This window comes from Protomyctophum parallelum, assembly GCF_964188405.1.
Source record: "Protomyctophum parallelum genome assembly, chromosome: 15".
In the NCBI taxonomy this organism is placed as follows: Eukaryota; Metazoa; Chordata; class Actinopteri; order Myctophiformes; family Myctophidae; genus Protomyctophum; species Protomyctophum parallelum.
The window spans coordinates 22,312,958-22,332,304 of record NC_139710.1 but is presented as its reverse complement, the minus strand read 5'-3'; the positions used below and the strand labels follow the sequence as shown (position 1 = coordinate 22,332,304).

Sequence of the window (19,347 nt, the reverse complement as noted above, 5' to 3'; positions counted from 1 at the left end):
CTATACATGGAACACTCTACAACAAACACTGAAAATTGGTACCCCAATATCATATGGACAATTTAATAACCTGCTTCTGAACCACTGTCTGTATATTATGTCTCTATGCCTTACGTGTAGATTTGATTTGTGTTTTATATCTGTCTTAAATTGTTCTTACGTGATCTCGTCAGCATTGCAAATGAGGGGGAACCTCAATGCTCTTTTCGAGAATAAATAAATGTTTCAATCAATCAATCAATATATCTTGCTAAAAAAATCTAATAACAGACAAGACAGACAGACAAGAGTCTAAACATTACATTACTGTTTATTTTGGCATGAGGGAACATCATTGTGAGAGAGCGGCAGCACAGGCAACAATTTAACAAAGGTTTGACTCGATACAATTATTCAGTATTTGTATTCAGGGGCCCAGTGGAGAAAGTCCCATATGTGCACACAGCAGTCAGCTCCTGCAGAGATGATCTTAGTTCCACAGGGACTCAAGGCCAAGTGCAGCACACGCTGTGAGTGACCTGCAAAACCACAACACGAATAGTTTTGGTTAAGAAGTTAAAAGGGGTTCAGCCAGACAACTCACGAATAGATTTAACCAATATTTATTATAGAATGAGTGCATTTGACATTTATCTTGGCATTAGGCTCTGCTGCATTTTCTTCCTGCTCGGCACGATTAAACACCATCATAAAACATTAAGAGCAGGGAGATAGATATACAATTAAAAAAAACCATGGGGAACATAACAGAGTGGTGGTACTGGAGTGGTGGAGGGAGCAAACGTCACATAACAACCGGGAACCATATGCAGAGGAAGGCAGGAAGAGCATGCAGTCTAGTGCATAGATATATATAAAGGCTAGATGGCTCAAGGCGGAATCTCTGACGTAGTTCACCCGGCGGCCATCTTACTTCGGGGCTACAGTTACTGTACAGTATGTTCGGGTTACAATGAAGGGGTCTTTGTTTGAAAGAGGTTTACGATAAGAACTGAGACTTATTGAGATTCCCTACTCATGTTTATTGTCCTACTTCTGTGAGCGCTGTTATAGTGGTTTGAAAATGAGAACGTGTGTGTTTATGACATAATATGTAGGCAAGAAAAATGTCAGTTGGTAGGTATTTCTATCTCTAACCTGACAACTGGTAGCTCTGGCTGAGGGAAGGGAAGTCCCAGGTCCAGCAGGTGATATCATGATGGGGTATACCATGGCCTGTAAACAGGGCCCTCTTCTTTTCAGCCCACAGTAGGGAACAGATCTGCAATTACATAAGGGATAATGTCTGGCTAGATTTGGGAGATAATTCAGGGTGATTAACCACCGACGTGAAGCAGAGGTGGTTAATAACCCTGAAGGTGAATTATCTCCCAAAAATGACCACCTAGCCAGACATTATCCCGCTTAACACAAATTAATAAATTGACCCAAAAGTGACAACAAAACAAACTATTGCCTTGCTTACGGTAATGAACGTATTCCAAGTTGGCTCCGCAGAGGCAACGAGTCGCTTCGGAAACAATTAAGTGAGTGTTGATCAAATGGAATCAATTTCCGGGTAGAGCATAGTCTATTTCTCGCTTCAAATGTTTTCAGAAACATTCTTTAAAGCATGTTGTTTTGTTAAATGTGTGTGTGTGTTAGTTTACATGGCTGTGTCATGTTGGGTACAGCATAAAATCCAAGCAGCCCAGCGGCTGCAGCCAGGTGCTCCGAGCCTTTGATTAGGCAGTGGTAGTGGCCAGAAATAACACACCGCTGAATTTGGCGATTGACCAATCAGAATCAAGAATTCAACCCAGCCGTGTAATAATAATAGTATGTTAGTTCCTTGTATTTTTTCAATGTGCTCATGTTTATTATCAGTTCTTGCAAATAAGCTGGTCAGTTGGGTCAGACTATGTGTATTATAATGAGCTATATGGTGAAGAAAGACAAATCCTTATAATTATCATCATCATTTAATTTTCCTAGTAATATGGTATTTAGGCACCTGTGAATTTGTGTGGGCTGATGACATGCAGGTCCCTGATTGGATGTCCCAGATCCTCAGGTCTCCATCTCTCCATCCGCCTCCTGTAGCAACCACCTGTCTCTGCCATGGGCACCATCCCATTGCCTATACACACACACACACACACACACACACACACACACACACACACACACACACACACAGAGAGAGAGATAACCTGATGAAGGTCTAATGGACCGAAACTTTTTATATTCCCATTAAAGTATTTAATGAGATTTGACGTTTGGATCAATGCTTGGTCTTCTCCTGTCCCTTTGTAGACTAATTTCATCATCACATTCCATTATGAAACACTATAATAACTGACCTTAACAGCACTGGGTTGTTTCATTGTGGCGACTGGCTGAGGTTTCCTTGTGTGTCCTGCGATGTCGCTGTCCCATATGCTGAGGAGGCCATCTGTGGAGCCACTGGCCAGCCACTGGTCTCCTGGTGACCACTCCAGACTGCACACACCCCCCTCCTGAACAGCCATACCTACCAAAGCTTTAGGGGCCCGGGAGTCGTGGTGATGGATGTGTCCAAGAACAGAGCCACTATCACATTGGGAAACAAAGATTATAACATTTTCAAAACTATATTGTCACTTCTTTTTTTGAGGACTTGATTTAGGTTACCATATGGTGATGTTTCCCAAGGAGTTAACCAAGAATGGAGGACGAGGATAGAGTGAGTGGAAGCAGGATAAAAATATTTTTTAGACTTCCTCCTGAACATATATTATATTATGTTGAACTTATGTATCAACTCCATTTAACAATAGGAATGAATCAACATCACTCCCTGAGTAAAAAGAAAACACCTCACAAATTGAGCCAATTAATTATTGCATCTTCTTTTTTTTCAGGTTGACAGGAAACAGGGAGAGACACACACACACGCAAACACACACACACACACACACACACACACACACACACACACACACATGACACACACACACACACACACACACACACACACACACACACACACACACACACACACACACACACACACACACACACACACACACACACACACACACACACACACACCTGCTCAGTAAGTGTTGTTTCCAGGAAAGAGAGCCGACCACAGCCACATGTGACTGCAGACATCTCAATTTGCTCTTTTGTTCCACGTCCCATAACTGAAAGGTCAAAAGGAAAGACACAAACCATTGTTCGATAGATTCAAACACATTTACCATAACCTTTTATGCTTGTGAGAACCATAAACTACAAAAGTACGGTATATTCATGTTGCATCTTTGATATGAGTAAGATACCACCAATTTTCTTAATTTAAACATGAACTATAGCCTAAATGGTTAAACCCCCATAAGCCATTACCTGAATCTCCCCTTGCCTGGTTCCAATACTGAGAACTCTCCCATCTCCACTCCAGCAAAGAGATGAGATGAGTTGCCTCTGATGACATGAGCGGCCTGGTTGTGCCAAGGTGAGCAGTGGTGGTCTTGGATGCAAATGTCCCTCCAGGGAGCAGGCTTCTGAATTCCAAAGGTAAACAGAGGACCCCAGAGCTAATGCTATAATACCATTAGCACTGCAGCTTAATAGGTTAGTGTCTGTAATGGAAGAGATGGGAAAATGAGACCAAGAAATCAGTATCCTATAGAGGAGTGGTTCTGTCACCTTAATTTGAGAGGGAATTTAGAGGGAGTGAGGGTTCCTGCTGCACATGCAGTGAGACTAGAGGGTATCAGCATGGAAGCCTTGCTTAGATGGCCAGTAAAGAAACAAATACATGCATAATAATATGCGGTTGTGTCAGTCAGACATTAAAACTAGCTAGGATTTCTATTCAATCAAGTTTTTGTTCACAGTTTGTTTGAATGATATCATACACTAAAACACTATGTCTGACTTAACTGAAAGGCCCTGACTAATTTAGCTGGTTATCTAATAATGCTGTGTCACGTTGCGCATGAAATTAACGAACGGTATTAATACGTGATATGTAAACTTGTAAACTAGACATGTGTGTACTGTATGCACATACATAGTAAAATCAGTTTCAAATTAAGATTTTTTAATGCTATTGCACTTGTTCTCATACAATAGTCATTCAGCAATGTTGGTGCAGCCATCTTCATCACTGTCTGTCGTGGGTTCACACCATCGCGACTCAGCACATCAAATGGTCGCACATCGTTACTTTCAATGTCATCACAGCCTGCAGTTAAACATCATGAACACATACACATGCAAGCACACGTGCACATCCACACACGCACGCACACACACACACACACACACACACACACACACACACACACACACACACACACACACACACACACACACACACACACACACACACACACACGCAAACACCATTACACACTCAATATTCTAACTGCATAAATCAGTTTGATGCAAAGTGCTTTGACAGTATAATTATGACTATTTTGTCTGTTTTATTCATCTGTGTTTTATTCATCTGCCATCAGGTCAATATTGTATATCTATAGTCCTGTGTGCATGCGTGCGTGCATGTAATGTATTTGTTTGTGTTCATGTATACTTTGTAAAATATCATCATCATTTGGGCTGAAGAGCACAGAGAAACATCATAAATGATTGTACCAGTTCTTGGTGAAGTTCCGTCGTGCTGCTTTGCAGCTGTCCACACCCATTCCTGCAACATATCATTCTGTTCAGCATGAGATTTCTGTCTTTTTTCTAAATGTTCATATTTATTCAGATCTGGAAAGGTGAGGTACAGGGTGTTACACCGCATGAGCTACTAAAACAACACAATGTGTGTGGTGTCAAACACACATACTGTATATCTCAGAAACCCTGGGGAAGCCTACAGTAAAATCTTGGGAGTTAACTGCGATAACCCATGGATTATTCAGATCTAAATGACAAATACGTTCCGATGTAGGCTACAATACAAATGAGTCTTAATCTTAGTTTTCCTTATTGTATGAAAGTGATAAAATGAATCCTCTGTTTCTGTTTGTACTGCACCTTTTCATCGCATTGCGTTCAGGCAGTAAGCTTTCTCTGTGAAAGAGAGAAAGGCCTAACCTGACCCCATGAATTTGTGTTAGTAGTCCCTCCCTCTAGTTCCTTTACATTTATCCTGACAAATTGACGGCAGATGAAAATATGTTATATATATTTAAAAAAAATACATTATGAACTAAATGTAACCACAGTGGTCACTTTCATATGGGAGCTTTACCAACCTGTTCTCGGGAAGTCCCTGTTTCAGGTAGGCTTCTGGTGATGCAGGATGAAATGTTTGTTCGTGCGACAGTGTCTCCAGCCTCTAGCGGAGTTTCTGATGTGCCAGAATGTCATGAAGCCTGTTATAATCTGAACACATGAACTCTATCAAAGTGTACAGTTTGCATGTATAGTTTTGTGTTTAACACAAAACTATACATGCAAATTATTAGTTATTACACAATGTGTTATTAACTAACGAGCTGGAGAATATAGGATACAATTTATAATAATAGAAATGTTTATTATTTTATTTGTATACATAATGCCATACTACAATATTTTGTTAATTGTGATTGTGATGTGTATGTGATGAATAAAAGCAATTACATAAAATATAATCACAATTATATAATATAACATAGTAATCACTTAGGCTACACCACTTTCAATATTTTTTGTGTTTAAGGGGGAAAGGAAGGGTGAGAGAGAGAGAGAGAGAGAGAGAGAGAGAGAGAGAGAGAGAGTCACACACACACACACACACACACACACACACACACACACACACACACACACACACACACACACACACACACACACACACACACACACACACACACACACACACACACACACACACACACACACACACACACACACAAAACAGTTCAGTTCAGTTCAGTTCAGTCTCTTGTGTGTGTGATTTGTGAAGATACCTTGACTACTTCCTTCTGTTAGGGTTACACCTTGATTCGACGTTGGAGCGCTCTCTGGTGGTGAATCTAACGCCAGCCTCTGACATACAGCGTCATATTCAAGGCAGGGGAAATGCTGCCGCTCAGTGGCCAATGGGGTACTTGCAACGGGCCATTGTCTGCTGAGCCCCCTGCGCACGATCCGACTCTTGAAGCGCCTGTACGATGTCTGAGGCGTGTCAATATAATATGCCTGAGAAAGATGAGGAGACAATTAAATGGGGTGTTTCCCCATTTAATTCTATAGGTTTTGTTGGTGCAGTGGACTTGAAATGTTGAATTATATAACTTATACACTAGTACAGTACATAATTTAGATTTTGTCTGTTGTGAAATTTGACCCTGCTGGGCCGGAGTAGTCTGATCCGCCCATCACTTGAGCCCCGTCCCCCAAAGTGCCAAGTAAACCTTCATTCTTACCCCTCCAAGATGGAGTCTTTAGGGGGTTATCCCACCAAGCCCTCGAAACGAAAAGAAAAAGTGTTCACGGTTCTTTTGAGTATGACAGTAGGCATGGGTTGTTTATTTCTTCTGCACACCCAGCTCTTTAAGCCAACAAAGCAAAAGGATTTTTATTCCTTTGAGGTGAAAGACGCAAAGGGGAGAACGGTTTCCTTGGAGAGGTATCGCGGTAAAGTAAGTCCACATCATCAGCAACTTCGTAGGAGGCTTAGCACAAACTAAAAAAATCATGAATACTGACAGGCAGCCACGTTTATCCGCGCAGATGCAATAGTCTGATTACTTGTATTTGCTATAAATAAAGTTGCTGTGTTTTTCCTCTCACACAGGCGTCTTTGGTTGTAAACGTGGCGAGTTACAGCGAGAACTCAGAGATGAACTACCGCTCTCTGCAGGAGCTGCACAGGGAGTTGGGAACGTCTCACTTCAACGTCCTGGCGTTTCCCTGCGGTCAGTTTGGAGACACCGAACCAGGGAGCAGTCCTCACATCGAAGCGTTCGCCAAGTCCACGTATGGCATCACGTTCCCCTTCTTCAGCAAGATCAAACTAATGGGCTCTGAAGCTGACCCTGCCTTTAAATTCATCACAGGTCAGTTGTCATTCATCCTTAAATTCTTATCTCACATTAGTCTCACTGACATGAGTAGGCCTATCTATCTCACATGAGTGTTAATTTAACTATTAACTATTTGTACACAGTTTATGGATTATTACAAAATAGGTTGTTTAACTGAAGATTAATCCACAGGCCAGAATGTGAGACTTGACCATCACAGTTAGGTTTAGGCCTATTTCATATTCAATTGTCACGACACAAGTTCACAACAACTATTTGCAAATGTCACTTTAAGTGAAATTAGTTAATAGGTACAATTCATAATTAATAGTTGTGGTAACATATTAATTTATGTAAAAACTGTCACACCAAATTCCTAGCCTCGCCTAGCCAGACTTATCTGCCTACTGCCTTTGCAAAGTAATTGCCCCAGGCAGGTTGTCTGGTTACCAAATTCCAGATTCCTACTACAGCTTACCATTAGCATTTTGGTACAATTGTGGTGGGGGGCATTGGAACAAATTCAATAAGATCACTAAGGTGCAGTGGATATGTCAAAGACTGCATGTGTAGCAGAGTGGCTAACAAACTCAGCCTGATGGCCTAAAAGTCTAATATCTCCCCTAAGGGGCTATCCCTTTGGATTAGTGGTTAAGATGTTGGCTTTCCATGCAGGAGACCTGCGGGTTCAATTCCCTGGTGTTACAATGGTGCCGTGACCCGGATCGGGTCACAACCTCAGCCTGATGGCCTAAAAGTCTAATATCTTCTCCCAGTCAGGGATATCCCTTCGGGCTTCGGCTTGTGGTTAAGATGTTGGCTATCCATGCGGGAGACCCAGGTTTGATTCCTGGGTAGTAGCACGTCTCCACCAACATCGATTGTAATATTATTGAATATTTTGTCTAATAAAGATTCACCAAAATTAAGGAGAATAAGTTTGATAGCCCTCCAACCTTTTAGTTGTGACGTTTTTGAATATTTTGTCTAATAAAAAAAAGTCTTCAGACATAATACACCCAATCTTTGTGTGAAAACAGATTGTGAGCTTGTAAATCACCTATTTTCGGCAAAGAGAATGTGGGAAAGGAAGTATAGAGCGAGGGGCATTGATTTTAACTGGATCTTTTTGGTGTGTGTGGATCTTTCTATTTTTATGTCACTAGGTCACATCCATTTTGGTTTCCGGAGGTGCATGTCATTTAGATTTGTTTTGTTTGAGTTATTGATCCCAGATATGAATATGTGAATATTTGGGCCAAACCACACTACAATCACAAAGCACCAGCCTTAACCACATGCACCCTAGCGTCCCTATTTGGACATAATAGGTGATTGATTGATTGATTGATTGATTGAGTGAAAATGTTATTTATGTAGAATGGGTACATTTCAAACAAAAGCACAATACAAAAACTGCTACTTCGAGGACGAAACCTTGAAAAGCACTAAGACTTGTTTACATCAGGGTCCTCCATTTTCAATTCATCAGAAAATAGGCAAAGATTTGGTAAAGGTCTACAAGTTTGTAAAATATATCAACTGAATGAATGTCCTGTGTTGCCATTGTTTTGCAGATTCTGTGCGGAAAATCCCGAAGTGGAACTTCTGGAAGTTTCTCGTTAATCCGGAGGGTAATGTGGTACGGTTCTGGCGAGCTGACGAGCCAATTGAGAGTGTGCGTCAAGAAGCCTCGATGCTCGTCCGTGATATAATTTTAAAGAGAAGAGGGGAGGAGTTTTGATGCATCTCCTCTCTGATGTGGAGCTATTTGGAAGGATTGGACACACCTCCATTTACAGTACGGACACTATAGAATTTGAACTGGGCTATTTCAGTGAGATGTTTCCTGCTCAGTGGATTGCGTGGTAAAGACTTCAGTTGGCTTATGACCAGGAAGGGAAAAAAAGAGTGTGCGTGTGTGTGTCTGTGTGTGTGTGTCTGTGTGTGTGTGTGTGTGTGTGTGTGTGTGTGTGTGTGTGTGTGTGTGTGTGTGTGTGTGTGTGTGTGTGTGTGTGTGTGTGTGTGCGCGTGCGTGCGTGCGTGCTTGCTTGCGTGTGTGTGGCTGTCTGACTGACGGTCTGTCATATGTATAAGATGGAAATAGAAAGGTTACGGTAGACTAGAGTCTGCAGTGCACACTGGATCATGCTCCCATAGTTAATTAATTTGTTATTTATTGATTTACCAGTGACATTTTGAGCGTTTTAGCACTGAGCTGAGGAAGAGTTAAGACACTTAAACGTAAAATAATAAATGAAATATGGAAGCATGAGTCAGTGTGCAGTCTCAAATTTTCTATTTTATCTAAAGATCTCTAAAGATTTTATCTTTTGGATATGCGTGCTTAGGGTACGCTCACACCGAACTATGGCTGCAGGTTGATAAATGCAGGTTGTGTGCAGCCAGAGCAGCCAAAAAAAAGAGCAGCTTGCAGTGTTTTCTGTCTTGGCATTGCCAGGCCGGTCCGTCTGCGACTCATCCGTGTGGACAGAGGGGGAAAGCAGCAACTGTCTCGAGCATTTATCTGCTTCAAACAGACTGTTTTATTGAAGGTGTACACAATACACAGAAAGATGTGCGGCAACAAACAACAAGAATCAAAGTTCGGTGTGACCCTACCCTTAGTTGTAACTTAAGGTGTATAAAATGGACCAGATGAAGAAAAAATGACCAAAAGGATAAAGATGGTGGTCATTACGACGTTTTATACACTGCCAAACCTGTGTTTCTACAACCACTGTTTACATTTAATGACATGTCGTATACCATGCATTTTGACACATTTTAACCCTCATGAGGTGAATCATTATAGAATAGTTGATTTGATCTCAGAGTTTTGAACAACTATTTTGTAATAAAAGTATTTTCGAATATTATTATTATTATAATCACAGTTACTCTGTTCAAATGTGAATGAATCTTCAGAATATTAGCAAAATGTCAGATCGGATGCCTTGATGTGGAAGTATGTAGCTAGCTGCTGAACTAGTAATAACAGCCAGCTAACACAGTACTGCCTCATCATGACAGGATACTATTACTGAGGATTGCCAGTTTCTATTGAAACGTTTGAAATCAATCAAATTGTTTGAAACAGTTGAGGTGGATTTATTATGAACAGCTGGAGGAGCAGCAGCAGGTAAGCTGGTAAACACAAACCACCAGCTAACGAGACACTGCCTTCCAGCCACCCAAGAGGAAAGGCTGATATTATAGGCCAGGTATATGTTACAAGCCTGAAATGTTACATTACAGGTATTTAAAATGAAGGAAACTATTTATTGTTAAAACTAACCATTTCATGGTGGGCTGCTTCAAGATAACAGCTTTCTGTTTGGACATCACCAGCGTTATAGGAGCATCAGAAAGGAAGCCTCTTCTCAAAGATTTTGAAGCTGGGTCTGAAACATACAGGTTGCATTGCACATTAAGCCATGTTGGGCGGTAACCCCTTTTGGTGTTTTAAACATTATGTTATAATTTAGCTATTGAAAGATAGCAGATCTACAAGCTCATAGCGCGCCACCGAGTGGCGCGCTACGAGCTTGCAGGTCTGCTATTTTTGAAAAATCATGAACAAGTATTGAATATATACTCTTTCAGAGCGAACGTTTTTAACTCAAATCTTTGCTTTCTGGGAGGTGGTCCCTGAAACAACACATTTTCAGATGGGGGTCAGTGGCCAATTTCATATATTTTTGGGGGTCCTTGACATGAAATATTGAGAACCACTGATATAGAAACATGAGGTTTTTCAGAAAATAAATAATTTAAAAAAAATACATTTTTAAATTTTCGACGTCAGGCCTAAATGGGTTAAGTAGCATTGGTTACCAATGGTTTGCTATAGCCATGTGGTCCTGTCTCCATATGGCGTGAGGCAGCTCACCCCTTGGACATGATGCTTGTATGACCTTCAGCCATGCATGCTCATTGCCAAGCATGGAGGTGTTTTGTACCATTTTTAAACTTTGGTAAGTCTCAGGCATGAACCACGACCTCCCAGTCTCAGGGCAGACACTAACCACAGAGCCACTGTGAATTGTGACAAATCTGAACCATATGATCTTCATATTGTTGTTGCGTGGGTGTGAGTTCTGGCCGTGAGAATATCTTGCGAGTATACGTACGAAGGGTGAAGAATTCAGACTAGTTAGGCTGCAGAGCAGTGCGAGCTGGCAAGTGGTGACGTCAGCTAACATTACACTGCCTCCCAAACAGTCACAAGCTTAGGTGTTTATGTATTTAATTTATTGACACAATGCACTTACCTCACTTTCAAATGCGATATTGACACTTTTGCTGTATGTGATGTAACGTGGTGCCTGAAGCGAACAGATAGCAGCAGTGAGGAGTGTAGCTGACAGCTGTCAATCAGATCACACAGCCAGCGGCGGTACACTGCCACACTGTCACCATCAACTTGGAATAAAGCATTTGAATATATTTTGAGGGGCACCAGCCCGCTTTCGGAATGACGTCATATGGCAACCTGCAACCATTTCTATGGGCTTTTAATGTTTGTTTAGAGCAGAGCACTAAACGTGATGTCATATGGCAGCCAGGTCTGGACTGTTGAAGCACTTTAAACAAACATTACCAGGCACCCCTCACTTCACACAAGTGTGATTTTTTTTTTTAATCCCATACAAGATTTGGGTTGTAAAATAGTTTGAGCTGTAGATTGGCTATTTTAAAATAAGCTAATGTGGGGTTAAAGTGGTTAAACTGACATTTGATTATGTCATTCCTAATCCTATCCCCCTGGAACCCCAAGGACCCCATGCCCATGGGGGTTCCCGAACAGATCCCAGAACAACTGCTATGGGCCACTTGACAGTCGCATATTTGATTAGTTCCTTACCTTCTGCCCTGAAGATTGTAATGGGTTGCGTCCTCTCAGCATTATCCTGGTCACCGAACAGGCTTTCCAATTCTCACTGAAAACATATAGGCCTGCCTACTGCTGTTTTTCGCCTATAGGCCTATACCCCATTGACCCAAACGAATTAATCTCCAATATTTTCTTCAGTTTCATACTTTAATAAAAGGTAACAAAATATTTCCTAGCTCAAATGCTGATGAAACCCTGAACCCATATATGCCTTGCGCAGCGCACCTTTCTATATGTCCTGACTCCTGGCTACTCGAGGAACCCATATGGTCCTAAATATATACTCCCATGGCGGATGCTGGGGCGGGAAGCTTCTGCGGGTGGTTTGGGATTCCCTTCGCGTTGTGGGTTCCCCTAGAAACACATGAAAACAAACTGACTGCTGTAAAGGTGACGACGCGGCAAGGTGGCGGCAGCACCGTCTTATCATTTTAGAACCAAGGGCACGTCACATCATTGCATTGTCATGGAAAGGACATTTGGCTGCGTCATTCATTGATGGCATGAAGGAATGAACAATTTAGGCCTATAGGTTCTAAACGGCAGGCTATATCTTATATTATATAAGATATAATATATATTATATATTGTATTTTATAAGCTACTTCTACATGGCTACATTGTCTGTAATGTGCTGGACCCCAAAATGTGGCGTAAATATGAAATAAATAAAAATAACTAACTTATTTCAATAATCATATAGGCCCATATTATAAACATTAGGCCTATTATTAGAATATTGTTAGTAGGCTAGTATAGTATTAGGCCTGCATAATATTATCATTATTGCAATTAAATTCATTTTAATTGACACTGCGACAGCGTCCTTATTTTCCCCTTTGGACAAGTCACGACGACGACAACACAACAAATAATAGTTTGTGGCTTATATGCACATGCACCGTGTATAGGCTAGCCTATAATATTAACGCGGGCTGATCAGCCATCTATCTAATGAGCTGCATGGCGCTAATAGAGCTGAAGGGCGCGAGAGAGGAGAGGAGCTGCTCTCACCACCTGCCACTTCCATATGCGCTCCACTGTTCCACACACCCTGAGCCATGACTCAACAGATGCTCGCTCGCAATGGAGTAGGCCTAGTAGGTTGTATAGGCCTGTAGGTCAGTGGTTGTTCAAACTTCTTCAATTAATTGTCAAGGACCCCCAAATGTATATTTGGCCGCGGACTCCCATCTGAAAATATTATAGGGCAGGCAGGCCCATGGTGGCATCGTCTTTCGCCAATTTACACACATCTTGGACGAGGGATGAACATTTTGTGGTGACCCAATAATATGCTTCTTCTGAGTTCTGACTGTGGCCCCTGGCTGTCACCTTGGCTTTATCTTCAAAATGTTATATAGGCTATTCTATAGCCTAATAAAGACTTGTCAACATGCAGGGCAGCAAACTGAGCAAAGCTATATCCAAATAATAAAATGTCTCTAGACGTGCGCACTGTTGTCTTTAACGCAAGTGGAAACTCGGTTTTATTTTAGTTACCTTAGAAACGTATTGTTTCAATGTTTTCCTTTCCTTCCCGCATTCTCCCCTGCGGTTTGGCGGTAGCTTAACCGGTCAAATGTGGCAGGAGCACACAAGATGCTTGAACAAAGCGTTACCCCATCATGCCTGCTCTTATTAGTCAATGCTGGTCAATGACAAACGGATTTGTTTGCAGCAATAGTCGCTGAAGGCGAGCCAAGAGGCTGACGTTCCATTATGGCGGGTTGTGTTTACTTAATAGGTTGGCAACAAAATCTAAACGGTTGTAAAACGGTCGGAGCCTATGAAATAGGCCTATTACGCCTATACCGATATAGTCTGGAATTAATTAGGCTATCACATTTTTGGCACGCCAATATTGGGCCTATATACCTCTTATTGATAATTGATTGACAATATTTTAATATTCGTATATGTTTTTGTATTATTTCAATATGCACAGACGTGCATATAACATTATAATATCTTTATTGAATTGTGATTCCAAATGAATGTGCTGGAACAGAAATGCGATATGCCTATAGGTCGATCCATATGCCTTAATATGAGTTTATGGGATGAAAACAGATATGCAAAAGAATTTCCACAGAATTTCTCTCAAGAATGGAAAACAAAAGGGGCTACTACTTTCTCAATGTTATCACACGCGCTCGCACGCGCGCACACACGCACGCACACACACACGCACGCACGCACGCACGCACGCACACACACACACACACACACACACACACACACACACACACACACACACACACACACACACACACACACACACACACACACACACACTTCGCCATTCTAATCAATGATGGAAAAAACAATTCCAAAGTTGGAGTTGACCGACAGTTTTGAGGATCTAATGGAGTTAGGCAGTTTATATACCGGTATAGTCAAAAGCGTGTTTTATACTTTTCATTGGATCGATATTTGTACAACCCACACACAGACATAAAGGGTGTTCAATAGTACTGATTTATAAAAAGTAGAAAAATGGAAATAGCTGGTGTTCTGCTTGAATGACATTTTTATTGGCCTATACATCCACAACAACTTTATGTCATCACATGAACATGTTTACAGGTGTGAAAGAGTGGGTGAAATTCTTTGAAAGTGCAAGCTCTTAAAATTGCAGTTATAGAGTTAGAATAGGGAATGGGGAATTGATATATGCATTCATATTTCTATGCAGGCTATCAATGAAGTTTTATAATCTAGCATATACTTTAGGCAATACAATGTGCCTCGTTTCTTGTGAGTTGTTTCCATGAGTACAGTCCTGTGTGAATGCACTCATTATCAGTGTGATCTTATCTCTATTACGGTTGTTAAATCCTCCTCAAACTAACAGAATCATCAATCATGACAGCAGCTCTGTAAAATTATATTGGACTGGTGCGTTGCCGTAAGTAACCAAATGGACCTGTAAGGGTTCATTTGCACATGCAGTCTCATAGTTAAATGAACACTCAGGATACAGTGGAGGCAAACAGACCAAGACTGGGGAGTTTGAACAGGTGTCTCGGCAGAGATTTGACGTTCACCTTTGGCTCAGTCTGCCTCACATGAACCCATTCTTTACAGCTAAAGCCTAAAGCAGTGAGGGAAGGAGGAGGTTGGGGTCATATCAAAGGTCAGAGGGTCACAGCCTGACATATTCATCTCATCTTGATTATTATATTATTAAGCCCGTCAGTGTTCCCAAAGTAAGTTGCCTCAAATACTTTTCCTCTTACCGAAGCTGAATAATTTTGTTAACAAAATTGGGAAGTTGCCTCAAAACTTATTTTTTATGTTAATACCGTAATACCACATCTGTTGGAGGTGGTTTCCCCATTGAGACATTTAGACAACAATATTAGGAAATACATGAAAGATAACAAAGATGCTGAATGAGATCCATAATGACTTCAACTCCCCTCTCAGTCTGACACTCTGCAATCTGCATAGCCACTCAGACTGTGACAAAATAATGTGAAAGCATTACTTCAGAAGGTCATTGGGTTACATTTGTTTTGCTGTTCAAACAAGGGAAGCTATCAATAAAATCTGTTACTCTACATTGGAATAGATATCATATCACTTAAAACACCATCAAGGCATCAAATCACTGTCAGTCATTCAGGCAACTTAATAGATAATCACTTTTTATTATATGAAAATGTTTTAGAAAAACATGGGAACCATTGTGAGGTGTGAAAGTAAACATGACATTGCTGCATGTGTCATTGTTTGAGGGATCACTGGATTCGGGCCATGTAAACAGGAACACAATGTAAACAAAATCGTAGGCAGTATTATTTACTTTGCTGAGCAATCAGCTCTGGCTGATTACTATAGCTTAGCATGCTACCTGAGGAAGATACTGTAATAATTTACAGACACCACTGCAGGGTATCAGCGAAGCATCAATAGTAGTTGCCCACCCACACTATCTTGTGTAGGCTACTCCAGTGCCTCCAAATGGTCCATTGGACATATTCAAATAGCTATTCTTGGCTAGCCTGGGCAGCATTCCATTTCGAGTTTATGATTCGGTCGGGAGCGGATGGTAACTTTCGTCATGTTGTAGTCAATGATTTGTAGTCATCTGGCAGGGAACCACAAGGCGGAATCAGTATTATGAATAGGGTACTTCTTATTCCGCCTTTCCTGCCTGATCACTACAAAACAAGACTACAACATGACGTAAATTACCATCCGCTCCAGATCAAACTGCGATTTTGGACCACAGACCAGGCTTTCCTCCGAGGTGGAAAGCCTGGTGACACACGGTTAATTCTTGGCAGGTTGGAATGATAGCTTAAAATCACTGCAGGCTATTTCATCTGGGCTGTTTCAGCTGTGGTTGGGCACCCAGCGGAATCTGTACCCTCCATGTTGAGTCCTTGAGGTAAAGGCATGGCCCTGAGGAAACACCTGGGTCCTTATGGTGCAGTGCTCTCTGATAGAAGTCCTGAAAGATGCATGTTCCCCTGCCTCTGCTCCAACTGCACTTACACCTTTGGAGATAGACGTCTGTAGGCCTGAGAATGCGCCATACATGCGTATGCTGTCGCACTCCCGCTGCGGTCTTGGACCCTGCAGGACAGCATTGCAGCGTGTGCTGATGTCTCTAAGAATGTCCTCCACGGAGCAGCCAGAGGTCACTGACTCACATTCCTCATCCAGTCGCTGCCTCTTACAAGGGCTTGTTGAATTGCAGGTGGTATCACTTGACAGTAACGCTGGTTCTGTTACATATGGCTCTTTGACAGTTCTCATCAGCTTCTATAGAGGGAATTGCAGAGAAAAGCTTAGGCATAGCCGGTGTATGGAGCTTATAGTTTTGGGGTCAGATGAAGAGACAAAAAGAACGATGTGTCCAACAGATCATGACATTGAAGCTGAATGCAGAATGGAACTATAGATCTGCGTTGTGAGCTGGTAGATCAGATAATTTACTTGCTTGACACCGCCATCAACTATGACTCACGTTACGTTATTATACTGTACTTACATCAAGTACTGAAGCCAAGTCCTTGGCCCGGCTGGCCAGTTCCCTGAGGTGAACATTCCTCTCCTGCAGTGAGTTGATCTCTTGCTTCCTTCTGCACACAGCCTCACGAAGCTGCAGAACAACACAAGAAGCACATCTGTCACATAATGCTGACACAGCACTCGGTGAAATAAGGCGGCCAATATGGAGGTTCCAGTTAAAAACAAAAACAAACATACTCAAATAATCGTTGCCTCATCAAAGGCCTGCATGGGGAAATGTATTGTTTTTCGGGTCTGGTCATTGGTCACAATGTTATACCTGGTTGTTGGTTTCCATGGTACCTTCCAGCATCCTTCCTTGATGTTGAGCTATGTCCTTCCAGAGAGTGGCATCTTGGATATGGGGTTTATCTGCCGCTGGTGGATTGTTGAGACTGTGTTCTGAAGAGATGTCAGGGTGAGGGGTGAGGGGAGGTATGATGCAGCCCTGAAATGCCACCAGTCCAGCAGGAGACAGACTGCTCTCTAATGTGGCAGGGGAATCTGGCAATGGAATGATCATGCAGTTTAGCTATAAGCTCAAAGAATGACGTTGACAACAATGACTATACAATAACAACAACCATAATAATAATCATAATCATAATCATAATCATCATCATCATCATCATCATCATCATCATCATCATCATCATCATCATCATCATCATCATCATTCATCATCATAACAATATAAAAGCATTTATCACCTGCAATGAAGTCCAATGCATATTCCCCAAAGTCTTGGTCATCTCCATCAGAATCATTTACCTGTTATAAAATAATAAGATGTTATAGATTAAATACAATGCGGTAAAGATAATATATGGTCCAGGAGATGCATATTTCCAAAATAATTGGTCAGCTCTACCTGTAAATCCCAACTTAACCAAGTACAGTGGGGTGGGTCCATTGAGAAAAGTGTGGTCATTTTTACAGGTTCGGTGTGTGGTCGCGTAAAGGCGCACGAGTGCAGATGTGCTTTAGTTGCGTCTAAAAGGCAGTCTGACATGACTTCAGCTGAGGTCGAACCAATTATGGAAAGGCTTTATAGACTATAGGTAGCTCACGTGGCAAGAGCAAACTGCATTGCCATTCGTGCAGAATTCCAACACACACTCCACACCCTGTAAAACATTAACTGTATAGGAGTGATGTAGCGCTAGCTGTCACTCCATCGAAGAAAAGAACAATGACTTAGCCTACTTTCTCTTTCAAACATTGTTCGCTGTAAACGTATGCGGAAAAGTCGCATGGTGTATAAAATGTCAATTCTATACATTTTTTGGCGTTCCATGGGAACGGCGAGTGTCGGAGTTGTCTCACCTGCGAGTCAACGGAGTCACTCTCCCTTCTCATCACGGATGCGCAGTCGTCCAAATCATCCCATGCAATTGTTGCAAAGGCTGTAATAATAAGAAACACATTGTGTAGGCAACTGTTTGAGTTTCTCAGCCATAACAGTTTCTATATAGTAGCCTATATTTAATACATTCTAAATGCCATCACGATGACAGTCCATAGGCCTACCCTGTTCAACGATGCAAGGCATCTTGTCGACATATTCCGTGATTGGACTGCTGCTCCTTGGCATCATCACTTTGCCCTGTAAAACATTTTATTTTTTAATCAGAATTAAACGTAAACTACCGAAGCCGAACGTATACACTAATAATAGCCCAGGGTGTAAAATGCAATGTTACCTTTTTGTTTGCAGCTCTCAGCCTTATGCACTGTTGGCCCATTTTGTTGGGACAGATTGCACCAAATACTCTTCTATCCTTCTGCATCTTTACCAGCTGAGGTCTGTCTGACGAAATGTGAAATGCAATCAAGGAAGCCATAGTTGGCTTTTAAGGTTGATATAGAAAACATTCTCCCGGTTTATGTCACTCCACGCCGCGGTCCCGTGCTTTTGGCCCAATCAAAAGCATGCATGCATTATTGGTCTCCAGGGAGTGCCAGCGTCCTCGGAGATTAAATTGGTGTAGCCTTAACGGTTTTCTGGTCCGAAGTGGATCAAGTGGTACCGCGCATAACGGCGCCATACAGCAGGTGCTTTGCGCCAAACTGAATTCGTCACCAAGGGACCAGCAGAGTCCCCGTGCCAAAAAAATTGTCGCGTTCTGTGCACATGCACTTTTATGTGTCTTTTTGAATGAAATTCTATATGATGCGTTCTGAGTATGACTGATATAATATTTATTGTTCTATTATAATTAGATAGATATATAGAATCATGCAGTTGCATTTGCCCGATATTTATTTATGTGATTCGTTCACGGTTCCAGTAATGCGCAACACCGTGCGTAAAATGTCTAAAAGGTCAAGGCTCGATCGTGTCCCCATTTAAAAGGAAATGGAATAGGAAAAGGGCAATTAAAGGAGACAGCACTGCAAACACCCATGACAAATGTCTCTATTTGTAAA

General features: G+C 41.7%; 3 protein-coding genes across 3 annotated transcripts; 1 reads left to right on the top strand and 2 right to left on the bottom strand.

Annotated features, from left to right (window-relative positions):
• Positions 1-393: 393 nt before the first annotated feature.
• LOC310871738 (cell division cycle protein 20 homolog B-like) lies at positions 394-6,352 on the bottom strand (the record flags this gene model as incomplete). The annotated part of the gene is made up of 11 exons (XM_083783376.1): positions 394-518; positions 1,138-1,261; positions 1,994-2,119; positions 2,343-2,571; positions 3,073-3,167; positions 3,370-3,605; positions 4,097-4,213; positions 4,627-4,678; positions 5,238-5,332; positions 5,937-6,168; positions 6,284-6,352. Coding segments are annotated over 11 exons (1,500 nt in total), but the record flags the coding sequence as incomplete, so codon positions are not given.
• A 44-nt stretch (positions 6,353-6,396) lies between these two features.
• gpx8 (glutathione peroxidase 8 (putative)) lies at positions 6,397-9,841 on the top strand. Its single transcript, XM_083783816.1, has 3 exons — positions 6,397-6,611; positions 6,767-7,028; positions 8,573-9,841. Exons 1-3 carry the CDS (start codon positions 6,405-6,407, stop codon positions 8,737-8,739), a joined length of 636 nt encoding a protein of 211 aa, XP_083639942.1. The 5' UTR covers positions 6,397-6,404; the 3' UTR covers positions 8,740-9,841.
• Positions 9,842-16,236: 6,395 nt separating this feature from the next.
• Positions 16,237-18,707, bottom strand: mcidas (multiciliate differentiation and DNA synthesis associated cell cycle protein; the record flags this gene model as incomplete). The annotated part of the gene is made up of 7 exons (XM_083783375.1): positions 16,237-16,668; positions 16,898-17,008; positions 17,198-17,421; positions 17,628-17,688; positions 18,244-18,323; positions 18,448-18,523; positions 18,621-18,707. 7 exons carry the CDS (start codon positions 18,705-18,707, stop codon positions 16,237-16,239), a joined length of 1,071 nt encoding a protein of 356 aa, XP_083639501.1.
• Positions 18,708-19,347: the final 640 nt, after the last annotated feature.